At 49.3% G+C, this 24,526-nt stretch overlaps 3 protein-coding genes and 1 long non-coding RNA gene across 9 annotated transcripts; 1 reads left to right on the top strand and 3 right to left on the bottom strand.

Annotated features, from left to right (window-relative positions):
- Positions 1–382: 382 nt before the first annotated feature.
- On the bottom strand, positions 383–12,805 carry chek2 (checkpoint kinase 2). Of its 2 annotated transcripts, none has more exons than XM_062381196.1 (15): positions 12,702–12,805; positions 11,855–12,161; positions 11,505–11,629; positions 10,871–11,003; positions 10,526–10,616; positions 10,345–10,441; positions 10,184–10,237; positions 9,951–10,015; positions 9,787–9,886; positions 9,619–9,705; positions 6,724–6,887; positions 1,196–1,308; positions 834–919; positions 664–726; positions 383–597 (listed from the first exon to the last, which is right to left on the bottom strand). In XM_062381196.1, exons 2-15 carry the CDS (start codon positions 12,150–12,152, stop codon positions 499–501), a joined length of 1,575 nt encoding a protein of 524 aa, XP_062237180.1. In that variant the 5' UTR covers positions 12,153–12,161; positions 12,702–12,805; the 3' UTR covers positions 383–498. The 2 variants fall into 2 exon arrangements, with proteins under 2 accessions (XP_062237180.1, XP_062237179.1); XM_062381195.1 differs by lacking the exon at positions 12,702–12,805 and adding an exon at positions 12,496–12,543.
- entr1 (endosome associated trafficking regulator 1) lies at positions 12,633–18,049 on the top strand. 3 transcript variants are annotated; one of them, XM_062381198.1, is made up of 9 exons: positions 12,635–13,014; positions 13,438–13,541; positions 14,791–14,870; positions 15,543–15,654; positions 15,741–15,814; positions 15,907–16,018; positions 16,411–16,470; positions 16,695–16,834; positions 17,756–18,049. In XM_062381198.1, exons 1-9 carry the CDS (start codon positions 12,972–12,974, stop codon positions 17,832–17,834), a joined length of 804 nt encoding a protein of 267 aa, XP_062237182.1. In that variant the 5' UTR covers positions 12,635–12,971; the 3' UTR covers positions 17,835–18,049. The 3 variants fall into 3 exon arrangements, with proteins under 3 accessions (XP_062237183.1, XP_062237182.1, XP_062237181.1); XM_062381197.1 differs by having other exon boundaries at positions 12,654–13,014; positions 16,408–16,470; XM_062381199.1 differs by lacking the exon at positions 16,411–16,470 and having other exon boundaries at positions 12,633–13,014.
- Positions 17,296–17,719, bottom strand: LOC133934869 (uncharacterized). The gene is made up of 2 exons (XR_009913039.1): positions 17,561–17,719; positions 17,296–17,469 (listed from the first exon to the last, which is right to left on the bottom strand). It is a non-coding gene; the product is annotated as an uncharacterized LOC133934869 (long non-coding RNA).
- ccdc180 (coiled-coil domain containing 180) lies at positions 17,957–24,410 on the bottom strand. Of its 3 annotated transcripts, none has more exons than XM_062381200.1 (10): positions 24,314–24,410; positions 23,996–24,174; positions 22,744–22,832; positions 22,599–22,654; positions 22,371–22,480; positions 21,809–21,922; positions 21,652–21,729; positions 21,482–21,577; positions 20,765–20,840; positions 17,957–18,017 (listed from the first exon to the last, which is right to left on the bottom strand). In XM_062381200.1, the coding sequence occupies exons 2-9, from the start codon at positions 24,002–24,004 to the stop codon at positions 20,772–20,774; spliced, it is 621 nt and encodes a 206-aa protein (XP_062237184.1). In that variant the 5' UTR covers positions 24,005–24,174; positions 24,314–24,410; the 3' UTR covers positions 17,957–18,017; positions 20,765–20,771. The 3 variants fall into 3 exon arrangements, with proteins under 3 accessions (XP_062237184.1, XP_062237186.1, XP_062237185.1); XM_062381202.1 differs by having other exon boundaries at positions 21,652–21,726; XM_062381201.1 differs by having other exon boundaries at positions 22,599–22,651.
- Positions 24,411–24,526: the final 116 nt, after the last annotated feature.

Here is a 24,526-nt window from a genome sequence, read left to right as displayed (position 1 = left end):
TCTGGATGCTATTGTGTGACGTCAGTTTGATTCAAGATTGAAGTGGAAATATGAATAAAACCAAGATTTTGACTGGAAGGAAAAACCACTTCCTCCATAAGAAACTAGTTTAAAATTATTTTCACCTTGAGTTTCTCTTCAATGGGATTTCATTTCACTTCAGTTTTCATCATCTGGGTTTTTCAAACGTAATCTGATCGGATTGGATAAAATCTTGAAAATGGGAAGGATTCAGAAATTGGATGGGTCACGTAATCTAATCTTGTTGATGATCCGGAACAAACCTTGAGTTTGAGTTTTTCAAAACTTTTTGATCCCAAAAATCAGGATGAAACTGATCCCAGCAGGAGGGTGGATTCATGGCAGACAAGGACACGTTGAATCATTTCAAAAATATAAAAAGATTTATTAGAAAAGCTTTATTTACACTTGACAGTTTCAGCAGGGACCAGCTGAGTCACATGACCTAAGGAGCGCCTGAATCGGATTGGTCTCCTACTACAGGACAGGGGGCGGGGCTTTGTGCCGTTTTCCCAGGTGTTCGTCGTCTTCGTCTCCTTCTCGTCCTCGTTTCCTCCCTGAAGTTGACTCCGCCTCCTGTAGAGGGAGGGGTCAGAGTGAGTCTTACCAACAGAGAGTGGGCATGTGTGTGTGTGTGTGTACCTTTGCAGTGGCGTCTCCAGCAGGGTACATCAGTCTGTGAGCGGTCGCCATCATCACATGATCCTAGAAGCACCACAGCCTCATGAGTCCACACCCACAAACTACATTTCCCACAATGCACCTTGCAGTGACCGTGATAGTGTAACTAATATCATGTAGTAGTTAGTTACCTGTAACCAGGGATGAGACAGAGCTTCTTCTATCGTCATCCGGTCACTGGGATCCACAACCAGCAGCTTCCTCACCACATCCTTAGCTGACACACACACACACACACACACACACACACACACACACACACACACACACACACACACACACACACACACACACACACACACACACACACACACACACACACACACACACACACACACACACACACACACACACACACACACACACACACACACACACACACACACACACACACACACACACACACACACACACACACACACACCCCCCTTTAGTTTCCTGTAGTATTCCTGTAGTATTCCTGTAGTACTGCAGGTTGTAGTAGTAGTAGTACCTTGGTCAGAGACTTGTTTCCACTTGGACTGAACCATCGTAAATTCTCCTCTGATGATCTGATCTGTGATCGAGTGACTGAACGTCTCATGGAACGGAGGATAACCCCCCAGACTGAGAGACAGGTAGAGGGGAGACAGGTAGAGGGGAGACAGGTAGAGGAGAGACAGGTAGAGGGGAGACAGGTAGAGGAGAGACAGGTAGAGGGGAGACAGGTAGAGGGGAGACAGGTAGAGGGGAGACAGGTAGAGGGGAGACAGGAAGAGGGGAGACAAGTAGAGGGGAGACAGGTAGAGGGGAGACAGGTAGAGGGGAGACAGGTAGAGGGGAGACAGGTAGAGGGGAGACAGGTAGAGGGGAAACAGGTAGAGGGGAGACAGGTAGAGGGGAGACAGGAAGAGGGGAGACAGGAAGAGGGGAGACAGGTAGAGGGGAGACAGGTAGAGGGGAGACAGGAAGAGGGGAGACAAGTAGAGGGGAGACAGGTAGAGGAGAGACAGGTAGAGGGGAGACAGGTAGAGGGGAGACAGGTAGAGGGGAGACAGGTAGAGGGGAGACAGGAAGAGGGGAGACAGGTAGAGGGGAGAGAAGTAGAGGGGAGACAGGTAGAGGAGAGACAAGTAGAGGGGAGACAAGTAGAGGAGAGACAGGTAGAGGGGAGACAGGTAGAGGGGAGACAGGTAGAGGGGAGACAGGTAGAGGGGAGAGAAGTAGAGGGGAGACAAGTAGAGGGGAGACAGGAAGAGGGGAGACAGGTAGAGGAGAGACAGGTAGAGGGGAGACAGGTAGAGGGGAGACAGGAAGAGGGGAGAGAAGTAGAGGGGAGACAGGTAGAGGAGAGACAAGTACAGGGGAGACAGGTAGAGGGGAGACAAGTAGAGGGGAGACAAGTAGAGGGGAGACAGGTAGAGGAGAGACAGGTAGAGGGGAGACAGGTAGAGGGGAGACAGGTAGAGGGGAGACAGGTAGAGGGGAGACAGGAAGAGGGGAGACAAGTAGAGGGGAGACAGGTAGAGGGGAGACAGGTAGAGGGGAGACAGGAAGAGGGGAGACAGGTAGAGGGGAGACAGGTAGAGGGGAGACAGGAAGAGGGGAGACAAGTAGAGGGGAGACAGGTAGAGGGGAGACAAGTAGAGGGGAGACAAGTAGAGGGGAGACAGGTAGAGGAGAGACAGGTAGAGGGGAGACAGGTAGAGGGGAGACAGGTAGAGGGGAGACAGGTAGAGGGGAGACAAGTAGAGGAGAGACAGGTAGAGGGGAGACAGGTAGAGGGGAGACAGGAAGAGGGGAGACAGGTAGAGGGGAGAGAAGTAGAGGGGAGACAGGTAGAGGAGAGACAAGTAGAGGGGAGACAAGTAGAGGAGAGACAGGTAGAGGGGAGACAGGTAGAGGGGAGACAGGAAGAGGGGAGACAGGTAGAGGGGAGAGAAGTAGAGGGGAGACAAGTAGAGGGGAGACAGGAAGAGGGGAGACAGGTAGAGGAGAGACAGGTAGAGGGGAGACAGGTAGAGGGGAGACAGGAAGAGGGGAGAGAAGTAGAGGGGAGACAGGTAGAGGAGAGACAAGTACAGGGGAGACAGGTAGAGGGGAGACAAGTAGAGGGGAGACAAGTAGAGGGGAGACAGGTAGAGGAGAGACAGGTAGAGGGGAGACAGGTAGAGGGGAGACAGGTAGAGGAGAGACAGGTAGAGGGGAGACAGGTAGAGGGGAGACAGGTAGAGGGGAGACAGGTAGAGGGGAGACAGGAAGAGGGGAGACAAGTAGAGGGGAGACAGGTAGAGGGGAGACAGGTAGAGGGGAGACAGGAAGAGGGGAGACAGGTAGAGGGGAGACAGGTAGAGGGGAGACAGGAAGAGGGGAGACAAGTAGAGGGGAGACAGGTAGAGGGGAGACAGGTAGAGGGGAGACAAGTAGAGGGGAGACAGGTAGAGGAGAGACAGGTAGAGGAGAGACAGGTAGAGGGGAGACAGGTAGAGGGGAGACAGGAAGAGGGGAGACAAGTAGAGGGGAGACAGGTAGAGGAGAGACAGGAAGAGGGGAGACAGGTAGAGGAGAGACAGGTAGAGGAGAGACAGGTAGAGGAGAGACAAGTAGAGGGGAGACAGGTAGAGGAGAGACAGGTAGAGGGGAGACAGGTAGAGGAGAGACAGGTAGAGGGGAGACAGGTAGAGGGGAGACAGGTAGAGGGGAGACAGGTAGAGGGGAGACAAGTAGAGGGGAGACAGGTAGAGGGGAGACAAGTAGAGGGGAGACAGGTAGAGGAGAGACAGGTAGAGGGGAGACAGGTAGAGGGGAGACAGGTAGAGGAGAGACAGGTAGAGGGGAGACAGGTAGAGGGGAGACAGGTAGAGGGGAGACAGGTAGAGGGGAGACAGGAAGAGGGGAGACAAGTAGAGGGGAGACAGGTAGAGGGGAGACAGGTAGAGGGGAGACAGGAAGAGGGGAGACAGGTAGAGGGGAGACAGGTAGAGGGGAGACAGGAAGAGGGGAGACAAGTAGAGGGGAGACAGGTAGAGGGGAGACAGGTAGAGGGGAGACAGGTAGAGGGGAGACAGGTAGAGGAGAGACAGGTAGAGGAGAGACAGGTAGAGGAGAGACAAGTAGAGGGGAGACAGGTAGAGGGGAGACAGGTAGAGGAGAGACAGGTAGAGGGGAGACAGGTAGAGGGGAGACAGGTAGAGGGGAGACAGGAAGAGGGGAGACAAGTAGAGGGGAGACAGGTAGAGGAGAGACAGGTAGAGGGGAGACAGGTAGAGGGGAGACAGGAAGAGGGGAGACAAGTAGAGGGGAGACAGGTAGAGGAGAGACAGGTAGAGGAGAGACAGGTAGAGGAGAGACAGGTAGAGGAGAGACAAGTAGAGGGGAGACAGGTAGAGGAGAGACAGGTAGAGGGGAGACAGGTAGAGGGGAGACAGGTAGAGGGGAGACAGGTAGAGGGGAGACAGGTAGAGGGGAGACAGGTAGAGGGGAGACAAGTAGAGGGGAGACAGGTAGAGGAGAGACAGGTAGAGGAGAGACAGGTAGAGGGGAGACAGGTAGAGGGGAGACAGGTAGAGGGGAGACAGGTAGAGGGGAGACAAGTAGAGGGGAGACAGGTAGAGGGGAGACAGGTAGAGGGGAGACAGGTAGAGGGGAGACAGGTAGAGGGGAGACAGGAAGAGGGGAGACAAGTAGAGGGGAGACAGGTAGAGGAGAGACAGGTAGAGGGGAGACAGGTAGAGGGGAGACAGGTAGAGGGGAGACAGGAAGAGGGGAGACAAGTAGAGGGGAGACAGGTAGAGGAGAGACAGGTAGAGGAGAGACAGGTAGAGGAGAGACAAGTAGAGGGGAGACAGGTAGAGGAGAGACAGGTAGAGGAGAGACAGGTAGAGGGGAGACAGGTAGAGGGGAGACAGGTAGAGGGGAGACAGGTAGAGGAGAGACAGGTAGAGGGGAGACAGGTAGAGGGGAGACAGGTAGAGGGGAGACAGGAAGAGGGGAGACAAGTAGAGGGGAGACAGGTAGAGGAGAGACAGGTAGAGGAGAGACAGGTAGAGGAGAGACAAGTAGAGGGGAGACAGGTAGAGGAGAGACAGGTAGAGGGGAGACAGGTAGAGGAGAGACAGGTAGAGGGGAGACAGGTAGAGGGGAGACAGGTAGAGGGGAGACAGGAAGAGGGGAGACAGGAAGAGGGGAGACAGGTAGAGGAGAGACAGGTAGAGGGGAGACAGGTAGAGGAGAGACAGGTAGAGGGGAGACAGGTAGAGGGGAGACAGGTAGAGGGGAGACAGGTAGAGGGGAGACAAGTAGAGGGGAGACAGGTAGAGGAGAGACAGGTAGAGGAGAGACAGGTAGAGGGGAGACAGGTAGAGGGGAGACAGGTAGAGGGGAGACAGGTAGAGGGGAGACAAGTAGAGGAGAGACAGGTAGAGGGGAGACAGGTAGAGGGGAGACAGGAAGAGGGGAGACAAGTAGAGGGGAGACAAGTAGAGGGGAGACAGGTAGAGGAGAGACAGGTAGAGGGGAGACAGGTAGAGGGGAGACAGGTAGAGGGGAGACAGGAAGAGGGGAGACAAGTAGAGGGGAGACAGGTAGAGGAGAGACAGGTAGAGGAGAGACAGGTAGAGGAGAGACAAGTAGAGGGGAGACAGGTAGAGGAGAGACAGGTAGAGGAGAGACAGGTAGAGGGGAGACAGGTAGAGGGGAGACAGGTAGAAGGGAGACAGGTAGAGGAGAGACAGGTAGAGGGGAGACAGGTAGAGGGGAGACAGGTAGAGGGGAGACAGGAAGAGGGGAGACAAGTAGAGGGGAGACAGGTAGAGGAGAGACAGGTAGAGGAGAGACAGGTAGAGGAGAGACAAGTAGAGGGGAGACAGGTAGAGGAGAGACAGGTAGAGGGGAGACAGGTAGAGGAGAGACAGGTAGAGGGGAGACAGGTAGAGGGGAGACAGGTAGAGGGGAGACAGGTAGAGGGGAGACAAGTAGAGGGGAGACAGGTAGAGGAGAGACAGGTAGAGGGGAGACAAGTAGAGGGGAGACAGGTAGAGGGGAGACAGGTAGAGGGGAGACAGTTAGAGGAGAGACAGGTAGAGGGGAGACAAGTAGAGGGGAGACAGGTAGAGGAGAGACAGGTAGAGGGGAGACAGGTAGAGGAGAGACAGGTAGAGGGGAGACAGGTAGAGGGTAGACAGGAATAGGGGAGACAGGTAGAGGGGAGAGAAGTAGAGGGGAGACAGGTAGAGGAGAGACAAGTACAGGGGAGACAGGTAGAGGGGAGACAAGTAGAGGGGAGACAGGTAGAGGAGAGACAGGTAGAGGGGAGACAGGTAGAGGGGAGACAGGTAGAGGGGAGACAGGTAGAGGGGAGACAGGTAGAGGGGAGACAGGTAGAGGGGAGACAGGTAGAGGGGAGACAGGTAGAGGGGAGACAGGAAGAGGGGAGACAGGTAGAGGGGAGACAGGTAGAGGGGAGACAGGAAGAGGGGAGACAAGTAGAGGGGAGACAGGTAGAGGAGAGGCAGGTAGAGGAGAGACAGGTAGAGGAGAGACAGGTAGAGGAGAGACAAGTAGAGGGGAAACAGGTAGAGGGGAGACAGGTAGAGGAGAGACAGGTAGAGGGGAGACAGGTAGAGGAGAGACAGGTAGAGGGGAGACAGGTAGAGGAGAGACAGGTAGAGGGGAGACAGGTAGAGGGGAGACAGGTAGAGGAGAGACAGGTAGAGGGGAGACAGGTAGAGGGGAGACAGGTAGAGGGGAAACAGGTAGAGGGGAGACAGGTAGAGGGGAGACAGGTAGAGGAGAGACAGGTAGAGGGGAGACAGGTAGAGGGGAGACAGGTAGAGGAGAGACAGGTAGAGGGGAAACAGGTAGAGGGGAGACAGGTAGAGGAGAGACAGGTAGAGGGGAAACAGGTAGAGGGGAGACAGGTAGAGGAGAGACAGGTAGAGGGGAAACAGGTAGAGGGGAGACAGGTAGAGGGGAGACAGGTAAAACTCAAACCAATACAAATTCTGAGAGACAGACAGTCTGAGGGTGAGACAATGAGCCTACCAGACGAAGAGCAGGACTCCGAGGCTCCAGGCGTCCACAGCGAGACCATAACCTGTGGTGGACGCCTGGGTGAAGACCTCAGGAGCGAGATACGAGGGCGTCCCACACAATGTCCTCATCAACACCGTCTCCTCCAGGATCCTGGACTGGTTAAAGTCTGTCACCTGAGGTGGGCGCCACAGAGACATATACAGTATTGACTGTCCATCACTCCGTCTTCTACCTGACTGTCCATCACTGTCCTCTAACCAAAGGAAAGTCCTCACTCAACAGACGAGCCCAGTCGCAGCTCAGAGGGAATCGTGTGAGGCGCCATATTTAATTACACAGGCAAAGACACGAAACGTTAATTAAACCAGCTGCTGGACTGATCTGGAATCAGTGCCGTGGTCAATCAATCAAATGTTATTTGTTTAGCTCATATTCACAGATCACAGTTTGTCTCATAGAGCTTTAACATGGTGAGACATCCTCTGTCCTTCACCCTCAACCAGAGTCAGGACAAACTACTAAAAACCTGTTAACAGGTACAAATACACAGAAACCTCAGAGACACATGTGAGGACCCGTCTCCCAGGACGGACACAAGTCAACAGAGGTCAAGTGAAGGAGACATCACCAGCTGTCACCTCGTGGTCCACCATTATCTGATGCCAACATGACACAGGATCCTTCATTACCACTGCGATCAGCCAGCATGATACGTGATCCACAAATCCTAATCCATGGTGTGGCTGTCTAACGGGACTATTGTCCGGTGCATCAGCAACATGGACAGGACATAACGTGCCAGCTGGTGGACAGAGTTAAGAAGGCAATATTCTTTACAGTCCTCTGAAGCCACAGATATATCTAGATCTGCCCAGCTGCTCGTTTGCATCAGATACAGTTTTGACAGAAAACATCATGTCTGCTTTGCTTCCCGCTGGAGTGCACAGGTGAGGACATGTTTACAAAACCAGAAGAAGAGGGACTATCTTCAGTGAACTGTACTGGTGTGTCGGGACAGGACTGGAGCGGTGCTGGGGAGAGAAAGGACTGAAAGCGACGCTGTGTCATTCACAGAGAAGCTCTGGAACCAGATCTTAAACATGTTCTGGACATTGCAATAAAAATGGTCAACTGCATAAAAACACGTCCACTCAATATCAGACCAGCTCTTGTGGGGACATGTGCTGAGCCGCTGGTCTGATGGACGAGGAAGACAAGATGGATCCCAGCTCGCTGAGCTTGACTGGTGAACCAGACTTGAATAAATCCAGAGCTCAACGTGGAGACGGATCTCCGAGTGGCCGACTCCAACATGAAGCCCAGAATGCACTTGCTCTGCTCCATGCATATTGACCACCTATCTCATTAGTGAGTTTAAGAAATGAAAGTAATGTTTAGGCTAAAATAAATTACCCTAAAGTTTTTGCACATGGAAGCAGTAAGGGTTCAGCTGCTCGTCGTGCACACAGACCTGCACACGTTTTTATACTTACAGTATATGCTCCCTAACCCTAACCCTAATATAGGGACTATATTCTATTTCTTAAATGACTATAAAATAATATCTTGGCTGTAAGGCTGTTGTTCTTTTGTGTTGTATTAATGCCCGTGCTTGTATCGGCCTAATAGTGAGTGTGACATTATATAACAGGTCCAGGGTCAGTGGGGGTCACGGGCGGAAAAGTTTGGGAACCCCTGAATGATACTTGACTGCCTTGCACTCTGCCTTGCACTCTGCCCCGCACCCTGTCCCACACTCTGTCCCACACTCTGTCCCGCACTCTGTCCCGCACTCTGTCCCGCACTCTGTCCCGCACTCTGTCCCACACTCTGTCCCACACTCTGTCCCGCACTCTGTCCCGCACTCTGTCCCGCACTCTGTCCCGCACTCTGTCCCGCACTCTGTCCCGCACTCTGTCCCACACTCTGTCCCCTGTTCCGCACCCTGTCCCGCACTCTGTCCCACACTCTGTCCCACACTCTGTCCCACACTCTGTCCCACACCCTGCCCCCTGTTCCGCACCCTGTCCCGCACTCTGTCCCACACTCTGTCCCACACTCTGTCCCGCACCCTGTCCCGCACCCTGTCCCGCACTCTGTTCCGCACTCTGTCCCACACTCTGTCCCACACTCTGTCCCGCACTCTGTCCCGCACCCTGTCCCACACTCTGCCCCGCACTCTGTCCCACACCCTGCCCCCTGTTCCGCACTCTGTCCCACACTCTGTCCCGCACTCTGTCCCACACTCTGTCCCCCTGTTCCGCACTCTGTCCCACACTCTGTCCCGCACTCTGTCCCACACTCTGTCCCACACTCTGTCCCGCACTCTGTCCCGCACTCTGTCCCGCACTCTGTCCCGCACTCTGCCCCGCACCCTGTCCCGCACTCTGTCCCGCACCCTGCCCCCTGTTCCGCACTCTGTCCCACACTCTGTCCCACACTCTGTCCCACACTCTGTCCCACACTCTGTCCCACACCCTGTCCCACACCCTGTCCCACACTCTGTCCCGCACTCTGTCCCACACTCTGTCCCGCACCCTGTCCCACACTCTGTCCCGCACTCTGTCCCACACTCTGTCCCACACTCTGTCCCACACTCTGTCCCACACCCTGTCCCACACTCTGTCCCACACTCTGTCCCACACTCTGTCCCACACTCTGTCCCGCACCCTGTCCTCTACCTGAGAGGAGCTGAGGCTCTTTGACATGGTTGACTCCTGCTGCCTTTAAACAGCCTGAGGACAAACCAAGACTCTGGAGACAGAGAAGACACACTCCTGTGATGGATTAGGTTCAAACACATAAAGAGCATGCACTGCGACAGAGAGAGAGACAGGTTTGATCTCACCCAACACAGACTGAAGCGCCGCCTGCTGGAAGAGACATCAACCAATCAGACATTACCTTAATAAGACAGACATCTTCCTGAGAGGACAGAAGGACGTTCTCTGGTTTCAGGTCCCTGTGGATGATCCCGTTACTGTGGAGGTACTACACACACACACACACACACAGACACACACTTACATTGTGCTCCAGGGGACCAGTGACTCAGAGACCAGCTGGACTCACCTGCACCGCTCGCAGCATCTGGTAGAAGTAGAGTTTGGCGACAGGTTCTTGAAGCTGCTGCTGGCTCTTGACTCGGTGGAACAGCTCCCCCCCCTCCATCCTGAACACACACACCGTCAGTAAAGTTCACTTTGAAACAACTTGAAGGACAAATCTCAACTCACAGCTCCAGCACGATGTAGAAGCTGTCCTCCGTCTGGTAGAAGTCCTCCGTCCTCATGAGACACGGCTGCAGGACAAGAGACGAGAGGCTGATCCCGTTAGAACAGTAGGATTTTATATGAACCTCTATTTTGATTCATTATAACATAGACTTAATATTGAAGTTATTATTGGAGCAGCTAGAAGCTGGTGCACGTGGACACGCCTCCTTTAAGCTTCGTGGGGTCACACTCACGTGGTCGATCCTCTGGAGAATCTCGATCTCTGTCTTTGCATTTCGTGTCGCCGTCTGTGATTGGACAAAACAGGAACAGCATAGGTCACATGATCAAGGTCCCTCTTTTCATAGTCTCTGCAGCCAGGTTTGCAGTTCTCAGCCAATCAGAGCACACTCACCCCTTCAGACTTAAAGTTGTTCTTGTTGATTATTTTCACTGCAAATTTCTTACAGGTTGATCTCTCAAAGGCCAGTCTGACTTCACCACACACTCCCCTGACACACACACACACACACACACAGTGAGTGTCACAGGGACATCAGGTGACATCACAGTGGCGTGCAGCGAGGCAGACTCACGTTCCGATGCGTCGAGTGAACAGATATTTTTCCTGAAGTTCTTTAGGTAAAGTCGACTGATCATCAGACATGAGGTCAATGAAGACAAAGACTGGAGACAGACAGGTAGAGACAGACAGGAAAAGAGGACTCAATGAAAAAGACCTACAGAGTTGTACATATGGCTGCTGGAATTGCTGTAGCACCTGCAGGGGGCGCTGCAGAAGTTGATAATAAGCAGATGACAGATTTTTATTAAATTGACAAGAAGAATTGTTAGAGGCCCCCGGTGTCTCGTCCTGCAGCTGGACACAGACGGACTGAGACAACAGCGAATATTAACTTGTGAGCACATTAACCTCTGACCTTTGTTACGCTGCTCAGCCAGAGCGAGGACAGCGTTGTTGACCAAAGGAAGCCTCTTGTTTTTACCGATCAGGTTTCCGTCCAGAAACGTTCCGTTATTACTGTAGTCCTCCACGAAGACCTCACTGTCCTCCTGTGAGACAGACGGACAGAGACACAGAGAGACAGGCAGAGATCAACAGCAGCAGCAGAACTGAGCTCCAGGTCAGATCCAGAGAATCGTCTCCAGAGTTTCTTCAGAGTTTGTGTTTCACAGCTGAACAACTCAGCAGCAGGTTTCCTCATGGTTCAGGTGAAAGGTGGGGGGGGGGGCAGACACACACAGGAAGTGACCTGGTACCTCTCATGTGATCATGTTTACATGTTTACTCTCTTCACATCTTCGTCTGTGTCTTCATCGTGTGTCAGCTCTTCTTCACCAGAGGGTTGTTTATGTCCCCCCCCCCCCCCCCCCTTCAGTGAATCATTGGAGGATCCTCTGCTGTTCACACTGCTTCTGGTTTTACACTTTATACAGGAGCTCAGGAGGAGAAAGAGAAACTGAGTGAGATCCTCGTGAGAAGATCCAGAGACCTGAGGAGCTCATTCTGAAGCAGCGGTTAGCAGTTAGCATTAGCATTAGCAGGTCTCTTACTCTGTAGATCCTGAAGTGTTTCTTGCTGTAGATCTTGAACTTCTTGGATCCTGGTTCTTCAGGGTCGTCCAGAACGTAGTTACACTTAGAGTCTCGTCCAAACAGGTACTGCTCCTCTATGCACTCTGGAAACAGACATAGATATAGAACATTGAACTAATAACATTAGTACCCATAATAATATCTTATTAGAACTATCATAAGTAGTAACATAAGATTAGTAATAATGCCCGTTTTATTCCCAGTATTGTAACAATGATAAGAACTATCATAAACTTTAAAGTGTGAGAAATAGCACCAGTGCTGACAGATCTCGGATCAGAATGTGACTGAGCAGGTTATAGAGTCACCCTGGCTCCTGAAGCCTCGCGCCATGGGCAGCAGGCGTCCCCAGGGCTGCTGCTCGGGCTCCTCGGGGACAGACGCCAGGGGGACGGGTATGGTGTCCATGCTGCTCAGAGTCCCTGAGCTGCTGGAGGACTGGCTGGCTGAGACTGGTCCACTTGAAGCACTTGAACTGGACTGAGTGGACTGGGCCTTGGATGGGGACTGTGTTGACTGGGCCTGGGACGGGGACTGGGTGGACTGGGTGGACTGGGTGGACTGGGACTGAGGCTGGTCCCCTTCATGTGGAACCTCCTCAGACATTCTGTCTCTCTGTAGATTAACATTAGAACAACACATTTGATTTTAGAGGCAACGTCATAATTTCCTCTGTTACATCTGACCAGTCGACAACAAGCTGATCGTCACCATTAGAACTTCATATAAATATAAATATCATAGTCAGAGCTTCATATAAATATAATCTGAACTTCACATTTATGTGTATATATCATCATTAGAACTTCATATAAATATCATCATCATAACATTATCTCCATGACTTCCTGATATAATACTAATCCTCCACTTTGTAAAGGTGATATAAACATACATATGAATACATTAAATATAATGTTATATATATATATATATTATTTACTGTTACCTGGTTTGTGACTTCCTGTCACTGACCAAACGTGACTGTTCCTTAAGTCTGTTATCAATAAAGTTTTAAACAGTATAAATAGAGTTGACTTGAACAGGTTGATTTTCTCTCATCAGAATCTCTCCTGTCTGTCTCTACTGTGTCTCACATGTCTCCATCCTGTGTCTCTCTCTCTCTCTCTCCTGTGTCTCTCTCCTGGTTCTCACCTGTCTTTCTCTCCGGTCCTCGCAGTGTCCTCGGGGTTTCACCGAACACCGGATGTCCGAGGAAACGTGTTTCCTTGTACCGAAGCCAACGTTCACGTCACGTGATGGCGTCAGCCAATGAGAAGTCAGAGTATTGATCACATGATTTTGAATGTGCGTTAGTTTCCGTGTCTGACGTTGAGAGACGGGTGGACCTGGAGGACGAGGGGATCGAGCATGTGACGGATCTGAGACGGTGTCCAATCCGAGATCGAGTCCAGCTGCGTCCTCATGTCCGGACACAGGACCAGGAAAAGCCTGATCATCACAGACGGTGAGTGTGACGTCAGACAGGTCACATCTGTCCACTGATGGAGGGACAGAGGTTCTTCTTCTTCTTCTCTCGCCACTCTTGACCCTAACCCTCTTGATGTTACCAAAGGTTCCTACGGTCATGGATGTGTAAGATGTGTTTTTCCAGGCCTGGAAAAGTCATGGAAATTTGTTATATTCATATTTTCATTTACGCTGAGTTTTAAATAATTCATATGCTTTTAAAGAAATATGCTCAACATATAAGCAGGCATACTTGGGTTTGTGTCATTTAAGTTATACTGTATGCCTTGGAATTCTCATTGTTAGTCTAAATACTACATTTTGTCACTGAACCCTGGTCATGTCTCATGTCACGTGACACAGGGCTGATCCAATCAGAGGTCACCACTTTGTTAAATCTCCTCAGCTTGTTTCTTCTCAGATGAGGAGGTTAAGGGTGAGGAGCTCAACCCCTTCTCCTTCAAAGAGTTTCTTCGATTGAAGGACCAGGACCCGGACCCGGACAGGGAGCAGACACACAGTGAGGTATGAAGACCACAGAGTCTCCATGAGATGAACAGTATCACTGACTGAGTCTGTGTCTCTAGTCCTGCAGCTCCTCAACCTTTGACCCTGATGTCCACAAACGTTTCTTCTCTGAGCCATAGATAGATAGATAGATAGATAGATAGATAGATAGATAGATAGATAGATAGATAGATAGATAGATAGATAGATAGATAGATAGATAGATAGATAGATAGATAGATAGATAGATAGATAGATAGATAGATAGATAGATAGATAGATAGATAGATAGATAGATAGATAGATAGATAGATAGATAGATAGATAGATAGATAGATAGATAGATAGATAGATAGATAGATAGATAGATAGATAGATAGATAGATAGATAGATAGATAGATTGATTGATTGATTGATTACTTTATTCATCCCCGAAGGGAAATTAAGTCGTCATAGCAGCCGGTACATTTGAATACAATAAAATACAATACAATACAATAGAATAAAATAAAATATAAGATATAAAATATTGCGGTAGAAACAATAAAAACAGAAACACAAGATAAATGGGTAGATAAGGTGCAGTGGCAGATGATGGTAAGTACTGATGATATGATGGTAATGTTATTGTTACAGTATATATATAAAAAATAGTACAGTATATATAGTATATAATATATATTTATATATTAAAGTAATTATACCAATATAATAATAGCAGTATATCGTAATAATAGCAGCAACAGTATATATAATAATAATAATAGTAAAATATAATAATAACAACAACATGTACACATGTATAAATATGTGTATATAGACTTATCTATACAAAGAATATATAAAGATTATGATATAATATATGATATATAGTACGGGTATAAATATAAGTATTTGGCGATACAATAGATAATATGATATACTATTAGAGTGTAAGAATATGTAGACTGAGTGTGCAAAAGACAGTATTATTGTATAAAGTGATGAATTGAGACAGGTATAGTTAGGTCAGTTGTGTGATGGTGGCTCTGACAGAGGTAGAGGAGTTGTTCAGTCTTATTGCGGTTGGGAGGAACGACTTCCTGTATCGTTCCTTAGAGCAGCGGGTTGAATGAGTCTGTGGCTGACATCATCACAGAACTTGACCACACTAACTAGTGACTAACCCTCAGTAACCAAGAACTAAACCAACATTCAACCAGGAACATGAATGATTCGTGTTCACTTTGAGTGACAGGTTAAACACCTCTCTGTCTGTCCAATCAGGAGGAAGAAGACAAGGATTGGGGGTGGGGCTTCCAGTGTGTCGCCAGCAGCTCCTCCCCTCTTTCAGAGGAGACCACCAGGTACAGTAACTGCTCTGCTCAGAAAATAAATGAAAAATATTATTTACTTTCCAATATCTTGGTTTTATAAGTTCGTCAGCCACGAGGGAAGAAACCACAACAACCAGGATCAAGAAAGTACAGTTTTCCTCAAGAAGCCAAACTACAAAGTTTGGACGTGTATAGTTATTTAATTTATTTTGTTGTAATCTGAAGACATTTGTCTTCAGTCTGGAAGAAGTGTGGACTTTCTGTCCTGATGTCCATGTGGAGCTCGCCCCACCGTTTAGGAGCCAGGACAGGAAACAGTGGTGAGGGAGCAGCTGATTGGCCGATGCGATGGGGGGTGGTTGACCATGTCTGCTCACAGCACGTTCCAAATCTGAGCAGCAGTTCACAAAGCACTCCTCTTGGTCACCAGGGAGCTCAAACCCCAAACTTCATGTTCCTTTTAAAATGTAAAAACTCTTTCACGCTCAGAGCCTTGATTGGGTTCATAGATAAAATCTTTACTTCAGCTTTTACCATCAGGCTTCTGCCTTGAATGATTTCTGAGTAAGAGATTATATTTACTTTGGTTGTTGTAGAAAATAAAATGGCAATTCCCATGACTGAGGACATGTTGTCCCCCCCAATCTGTCTCACTGAGACTGTCAGAGACAGAGAAAAAACGTTAGGACTTGAATCCAACAGATTTACCTCTGAACCTGACATCAAGCCGAAAGGAGGAGGAGACAATGAAGGAGACGATGAGATGTCCACGACTGAACCAATCATCTCCTTCAGGGGGAGGAGCGACATACAGGTGACCCACACACTTCAACATTAAAAGGAATCTGGCGTTAAAAGAGACAAATCTGAACAGGGCTTTTATTTTGAAATGTGTTCCAGTTGAAGGAGGAGAACATGGCGTTGAGGAGAACCATCAGAGAGCTGCAAAGCAGATCAGATGCTAAAGAACACAGGTGACCGCCCAATAATCACACACCAACTGATCGATAGAAGACAGAGTATTTACCCATCATGCCTCTGTCCGTACCCCCTCCCCCCTGGTCAGGGTGCAGGAGCTATCGGAGGAGCTGCTCCAGAGGACACGTCAGGAGGAGAAGGAGGCTGAGGATCTGGAGAGCATGGTTCACTCTGTGGAGCAGAACCTGCACCTGATGACGGTATGCTGGAAGGTGTCAGGTGACCAGTTATCAGGTCTCCATCTCACTGGGCCGTCTTCAGACTGAGTTCCTCAGGTCTCTGGACCTTCTCTGGAGGATCAGACTCAGTTTGTCCTCCTCCTGAGCTCCTGAATAAAGTCTATATCCAGGAGCAGTGTTAACATCAGAAGATCCTCCATTGATTCACTGAGTGAGGGGGGGGGGGGGGGGTCTGAGAATCTGCTTCTGAGTTGTCCAGGTGTGAAAGAGAGAAGATCTGGAGTCTGAAAACAGGTCAAGGTGACATGATGTCTGTTGTCTTCGTACAAATCAAAGTGACTTGATGTGTGTGTGTGTCTCTGTGTGTCTCTATGTGTGTGTCTCTGTGTGTCTATGTGTGTGTGTGACAGAAGCGAGCGATGAAAGCAGAGAACTACGTCAGTAAACTGAAGGCGGAGCTTCAACAGCTGCACGTGAGACCCAATACCTCTTATGATCTGATCCATTAAAAACCTTTCCCCTTCTGAAGGAGGTGTGTGTGTGTGTGTGTGTGTGTGTGTGTGTGTGTGTGTGTGTGTGTGTGTGTGTGTGTGTGTGTGTGTGTGTGTGTGTGTGTGTGTGTGTGTGTGTGTGTGTGTGTGTGTGTGTGTGTGTGTGTGTGTGTGTGTGTGTGTGTGTGTGTGTGTGTGTGTGTCAGGTGGAGGCGGAGTCTCTGCGGTCGGAGAACGAAGCTCTGAAGGCAGCAGAGACTCAGGTCGTCATGACGATGAGACAAACTGCTCTGGTGGCGTCTGAGTACCTGAACAAGATGGCGAGCCACGCCCACTCCTCCATCCGGTCAGTGTGTGTGAGACTTCTCCTATGATCATCGCTCATCAAACCATAAACAAGTTGAAAGATCCATAAAATAAAAACAGTAACTGGACCTGTCTCATGTCTCTCTCTCTAACCTGTCTCTCTCTCACCTGTCTCATGTCTCTCTCTCTCACCTGTCTCTCTAACCTGTCTCTCTCTCACCTGTCTCATGTCTCTCTCTAACCTGTCTCTCTCTCACCTGTCTCATGTCTCTCTCTCTCACCTGTCTCATGTCTCTCTCTAACCTGTCTCTCGCTCACCTGTCTCATGTCTCTCTCACCTGTCTCATGTCTCTCTCTCTCTCTCTCTCACCTGTCTCATGTCTCTCTCTCTAACCTGTCTCTCGCTCACCTGTCTCATGTCTCTCTCACCTGTCTCATGTCTCTCTCTCTCATCTCTCTCTCTAACCTGTCTCTCTCTCACCTGTCTCATGTCTCTCTCTCTACCTGTCTCTCTCTCACCTGTCTCATGTCTCTCTCTCTAACCTGTCTCTCTCTCACCTGTCTCATGTCTCTCTCTCTAACCTGTCTCTCTCTCACCTGTCTCATGTCTCTCTCTCTCTCACCTGTCTCATGTCTCTCTCTCTCATCTCTCTCTCTAACCGGTCTCTCTCTCACCTGTCTCTCTCTAACCTCTCTCTCTCACCTGTCTCATGTCTCTCTCTCTAACCTGTCTCTCTCTCACCTGTCTCATGTCTCTCTCTCTCACCTGTCTCATGTCTCTCTCACCTGTCTCATGTCTCTCTCTCTCTCTCTCTCTCACCTGTCTCATGTCTCTCTCTCTCATCTCTCGCTCTAACCGGTCTCTCTCTCACCTGTCTCATGTCTCTCTCCCTACCTGTCTCTCTCTCACCTGTCTCATGTCTCTCTCTCTGACCTGTCTCTCTCTCATGTCTCTCTTCAGTCAGCTGCTGGGAGAGGCGGAGACTCTTCGTCTCGTGTCTCATCTTCTTCGTTCTATTGATAAAATCTCAGAGTGTTGAAGCTGCGATGGACATGAGGACGAGCTGTTTGATGACATCACAGCAGCAGGTTGCTGATTGGATAGATTCTGTATCAGTGCAGACTGAAGATGATGTCATGACGTTTATTCTTCAAATAGAAACTTTATTTAACAGTTTGTTTGTCAACGATGATCTCAGGTCAGATTCTGTTCCATCATGTTTCTGTAAAACAATAAAACACAACATTCATAACGGTTCTGTGTGGACCTGTCTATAACCTGATTCTCCACCTGTGTGGGCCCGTCTAGAGCCTGATTCTCCACCTGTGTGGACCCGTCTATAGCCTGATTCTCCACCTGTGTGGACCCGTCTATAGCCTGATTCTCCACCTGTGTGGACCCGTCTATAGCCTGACCCCTCCCCCCTGTGTGGACCTGTCTATAGCCTGAACCTCCACCTGTGTGGACCCGTCTATAACCTTATTCTCCACCTGTGTAGACCTGTCTATAACCTGATTCTCCACCTGTGTGGACCTGTCTATAACCTGATTCTCCACCTGTGTGGACCTGTCTATAACCTTATTCTCCACCTGTGTAGACCTGTCTATAGCCTGAACCTCCACCTGTGTGGACCTGTCTATAACCTGATTCTCCACCTGTGTGGACCTGTCTATAACCTGATTCTCCACCTGTGTAGACCTGTCTATAGCCTGAACCTCCACCTGTGTGGACCCGTCTATAGACTGAACCTCCATCTGTGTGGACCCGTCTATAGCCTGATTCTCCACCTGTGTGCACCCGTCTATAACCTGATTCTCCACCTGTGTGGACCTGTCTATAACCAGATTCTCCACCTGTGTGGACCTGTCTATAGCCTGAACCTCCACCTGTGTGGACCTGTCTATAACCTTATTCTCCACCTGTGTGCACCCGTCTATAACCTGATTCTCCACCTGTGTGGACCTGTCTATAACCTGATTCTCCACCTGTGTGGACCTGTCTATAACCTGAACCTCCACCTGTGTGGACCTGTCTATAACCTGATTCTCCACCTGTGTTGACCTGTCTTTAGCCTGAACCTCCACCTGTGTAGACCTGTCTATAGCCTGAACCTCCACCTGTGTAGACCTGTCTATAGCCTGAACCTCCACCTGTGTGGACCCGTCTATAGCCTGATTCTCCACCTGTGTGGACCCGTCTATAACCTGATTCTCCACCTGTGTGGACCTGTCTATAACCTGATTCTCCACCTGTGTGGACCTGTCTATAGCCTGAACCTCCACCTGTGTGGACCTGTCTATAGCCTGAACCTCCACCTGTGTTGACCTGTCTATAACCTGATTCTCCACCTGTGTGGACCTGTCTATAACCTGATTCTCCACCTGTGTAGACCTGTCTATAGCCTGAACCTCCACCTGTGTGGACCCGTCTATAGACTGAACCTCCATCAGTGTGGACCTGTCTATATACTGAACCTCCACCTGTGTGGACCTGTCTATAACCTGATTCTCCACCTGTGTGGACCTGTCTATAGCCTGAACCTCCACCTGTGTGGACCTGTCTATAACCTGATTCTCCACCTGTGTGGACCTGTCTATAGCCTGAACCTCCACCTGTGTGGACCCGTCTATAACCTGATTCTCCACCTGTGTGGACCTGTCTATAACCTGATTCTCCACCTGTGTAGACCTGTCTATAGCCTGAACCTCCACCTGTGTGGACCCGTCTATAGACTGAACCTCCATCTGTGTGGACCCGTCTATAGCCTGATTCTCCACCTGTGTGCACCCGTCTATAACCTGATTCTCCACCTGTGTGGACCTGTCTATAACCTGATTCTCCACCTGTGTAGACCTGTCTATAGCCTGAACCTCCACCTGTGTGGACCCGTCTATAGACTGAACCTCCATCTGTGTGGACCCGTCTATAGCCTGATTCTCCACCTGTGTGCACCCGTCTATAACCTGATTCTCCACCTGTGTGGACCTGTCTATAACCTGATTCTCCACCTGTGTGGACCTGTCTATAACCTGAACCTCCACCTGTGTGGACCTGTCTATAACCTGATTCTCCACCTGTGTTGACCTGTCTTTAGCCTGAACCTCCACCTGTGTAGACCTGTCTATAGCCTGAACCTCCACCTGTGTAGACCTGTCTATAGCCTGAACCTCCACCTGTGTGGACCCGTCTATAGCCTGATTCTCCACCTGTGTGGACCCGTCTATAACCTGATTCTCCACCTGTGTGGACCCGTCTATAACCTGATTCTCCACCTGTGTGGACCTGTCTATAACCTGATTCTCCACCTGTGTGGACCTGTCTATAACCTGAACCTCCACCTGTGTGGACCTGTCTATAACCTGATTCTCCACCTGTGTTGACCTGTCTTTAGCCTGAACCTCCACCTGTGTAGACCTGTCTATAGCCTGAACCTCCACCTGTGTAGACCTGTCTATAGCCTGAACCTCCACCTGTGTGGACCCGTCTATAGCCTGATTCTCCACCTGTGTGGACCCGTCTATAACCTGATTCTCCACCTGTGTGGACCTGTCTATAACCTGATTCTCCACCTGTGTGGACCTGTCTATAGCCTGAACCTCCACCTGTGTGGACCTGTCTATAGCCTGAACCTCCACCTTTGTGGACCTGTCTATAACCTGATTCTCCACCTGTGTGGACCTGTCTATAACCTGATTCTCCACCTGTGTAGACCTGTCTATAGCCTGAACCTCCACCTGTGTGGACCTGTCTATAGACTGAACCTCCATCAGTGTGGACCTGTCTATATACTGAACCTCCACCTGTGTGGACCTGTCTATAACCTGATTCTCCACTTGTGTGGACCTGTCTATAGCCTGAACCTCCACCTGTGTGGACCTGTCTATAACCTGATTCTCCACCTGTGTGGACCTGTCTATAGCCTGAACCTCCACCTGTGTGGACCTGTCTATAGCCTGAACCTCCACCCACCTGCTGGTCATGCTGGTGTCAGCAGCAGTAGACGGGCGACCTTGCGACGGTTCACCAGCAGCGACTGGTTCACCATCTGACACAGAGACAGAGGAGAAGTGTGTCAGGGCTCCTCAGGTCCTCAGAGGACAAATGTTCTGGACGTGGACGATGATGATGTGTCCATTTAATAATATTGATGCGTCCTGATACATTTAATGACCATTTAAAATTCAGAACAGGGTCAGAATATGATTCTATTATAAACATAAACTATAGATTCCAGGTCTTTCTTGTGACCATACTGTTAGAGTCTTCTTTCAGGTGATTATATAAAACATCTCAAGTTCTAATGTTTCTTCTGAGACTCACAGGGGAGGAGACTAGAGAGGGGGGGGGCAGTGTCTCCCTTTGTTTGAGACACTGCAGCAGACCAAAGGAAGGCCTTAAGCTTTACTTCTAAACCTAGAGGATGCATTAATATAAAGCATCCATTACACCTCCATCCCTCCCTTCATAAACTCCACCACTCATGAAGGTTCAATGGCTCTTGGATCCTTGTGTTTGAATGTGCAGCCGGAGGTTCTGTGGTCCAGTGAGACTGAACAGCTGAATCAAAAACAATTTATAGTCTTTATTTAAATCAGCAAATAACCACACGGGAGGAAGAGGGACTGAACTGTCAACCTTCCCTGAGGAGGAGATGTGTAAATGTTGGACCCAGAGGTCAGAAGTTACCGTGGCTATGCTGTGGATCAGTCTGTGGACGTCAGGTGGCAGCAGGAAGCTGATCTTCTCCAGCAGGTGGCAGTATTTCCTCAGCACAGCTCTGATCTACAAACACACAGCTGTTAGAAGGTGACCCTGATGAAACCTAAGTGTTGACCTTTGACCCTGAGGGAGCTCACCTGCCGGATGCACTGACTCTCACATTCTGTCAATTTGTGTTTCAGCTCAATGATTCTTTTCATCTCGTCCTCTAGCTGCTGCCACACAACATATTCATATATATGTTATACAGATAAACACTTACAGATAGCAGATATATGTTCACTGTGTGTTTACCTGCAGGCAGATGGGAGGTGTGGGGGGGCCTTCAGGTGTCTTCGGTTGGACCTTCACTTCCTGTAGAGATGACGTGATTTCCCGACTGATAGACATCACCTGAGCATCACACAACTGAAAAAGTAGAGGGCGGAGCCTGTGAACTTGTGTGTGTGTGTGTGTGTGTATCAAAGACTGTAAATAAACATGGATGGCATGACATCTATCTATTTCCCCCTGGTGGCTAGCTGCAGTACAGGTCATGAACCTCCTCCACGTTAGCAGACGGGACATGGAGAAAATTAAAGAATCAAAATAGATGTTAAATAAATGTTTGTTCAAGTGTTTCTGATCAGTTTGGTTTGAATACGTCATGATGACAACTGAGACTCAGGGTGGTTGAGAGTGTGTGTGGGCGGGGCCTCGATACCACCATCACTGCTGCACAGACTCGGACTGTAGATGACATCATCCCAACAAGATGGCAGCTTCTGTATCTGAGATATTAAAGCTTCACTTACGGAGAAGTATAACATGTATAACCTGTGATATATATATACATATTTATATATGTGTGTTCTACCTGACTGAGTTGTGTCAGCTCAGCTTCCAGCTGCTTCAGAGCCACTTCATGTTTTTTCCGCCTTTTCTCCGTCAGACGTTCGATGATGTCAGAGCTCGGACTGTCGACCACTGAAATAAAGAGGAGGAGCTCCGGCTGTGATTGGTCGTCACATGACACTCTCACTCCGATTTCATATCAAACTGAGCTCAGTGGAATGTCTGAAGTTCTTCATCATTAAATACGAACCCACAGTGTGAGGAAGACTGCTGATATCATCATCATCCACCACCTGCTGTCCCCTGCTGGACAAACAACACAACTACCTGAGAGACACAACAATGTCAACAGCTTGAGACTGTCTCTACACCTCAGTGTCTATGTGCCTGTCTACCTGCTGCACTGTGTGATGCTGTCCTCCGCAGACAGACAGTCTGTCCTCGTGTCACTCTGTCCAGAGAACAGAGACCTGGACAGTTGAACCTACAGACACAGAGACACAGTCAGACAAAGCTACATTAACCCTTTGATAGACAACATGGGACAACAGTGACCCGGCTCAGCTTTGATTTTCAATATCTTTGCAGTGAATGAATTTCATCATTCAGTATTTAGAGGAAGCCTGAGTCTGGGAGCTGTTGGTGGACGTGGGCCAGCAGCTCCCAGTCCCATCACATATTGTCACTACCACCTGAGACCTGATGCTCTGGTCCAACACCCTGCTCCACGTCTCCTTGGTAGAACTGACAGAACCCTGTGAGGAACATGGTGATGAACAAGAGGAACATGCTGCGATGCAGACATGGCCTTTGAGGCAGAGCAAGGAGACTTTCGAGAGCAGTGGTTTGACCTCTGGAGGTCGGCTGCAGAAGTTTCATTCCAACATCCACCATCAGGTTGCTCAAAGATCTGGGCTCCATGGACAGGTCCTGCTCCAGACCATGACAGAAACATCACACACTGAAGACCGCTGCAGCCAACAGCTCTGGATCAGGAGGAACGATCCAGACTGGGCCCCAGGATGCTCCCAGATCAGCCTGTGGGGGTCCGGCCTCAGAAGAGGGCGTCTGGTGATTACAAGGCTGAAACACCTGAGGGACACTAAGGTACTGAAGACATGTCCCTAACATCTGGTGGTCACGAACATCCATTACATTAACTAGCAGAAGGCAACCCTAACCCTATCTTGTCTTATTATTAAAAAGGAAAAAGTGTTTAGTTTAAAAAGGGAAAGAGGTAACGCTGTCTGATGTACTGAGCGGCCACATGGTTTTCATATACTTTCATTGTGCAGCTATAAAAGCCAGGAGCCTGTCGGATTTACCTTTAGCCTCAACGAACTCTCAAGGTCGACCTGTATCATTGATTTCAAGGCCACAGCACATGAGGGCACTAAGGTGCAGCTGGTGCCCACTAACACATGCTAACACCCTCCTTAGAACATACAAGGGATATTCAACTCTCTTTTCAGCTAGTTAGCTTTTTTTGAAGCTAACTAGCTGAAAAGTGGCTAGCTAAGCATAACAATCAACAAGATAAAACTCCAAATATAACAGTTAATACTTCATAGACTTAACAGAATGATTGATAAGCATCTGGTTGTCTCTATCCAGAGTGTTAGTCTGGCTGCATCTTTTCAAACTTACGATTGACATGGTCACCAAGATGCTGGATGAAGAACAGGATGAGGAAGAGGAGTGTGAAATCTCTGATGCTGAGGACCTAGACCTTGTTCTACAGGATCAAGCTGGAGTTGGGGGGGGGGGTGGTCTTGGAATCCAGCTCTGCTGCCTGAAGACGGCTCCTTTGAAGAAGGAAGAAGAACCTGTAAAAGAACAAAGCCAAGAAACATCCCGCCATGATGAAAGATCACAGGAAATGAACACCGGTCATTTCTGACCGATAGCTTGAGTATCGAAGGGTTGACGTGACACAGATACTAGTTATCATAAACAAGAACTCACACTCACACCTGGTCTCACTGACCCGGGTTACCACCGGTACGATTGACCCACCTGAGCATCGAACAGTCCACTGGAAACGGCTTTGATCTGTTTACCTGTCACCATGACAACCAGCCTGTGACACCTTCATGGTCCACAGAGAAAATTGTACATTCTGATCTCACAAACACAGACACACACAAACACACACACACCCACACAAAATTACAAGAG

Source organism: Platichthys flesus, chromosome 3 (genome assembly GCF_949316205.1).
Source record: "Platichthys flesus chromosome 3, fPlaFle2.1, whole genome shotgun sequence".
NCBI lineage: Eukaryota > Metazoa > Chordata > Actinopteri > Pleuronectiformes > Pleuronectidae > Platichthys > Platichthys flesus.
Note: the sequence above shows the minus strand (reverse complement) of the source record. Positions and strands in the feature narration are given on the sequence as shown.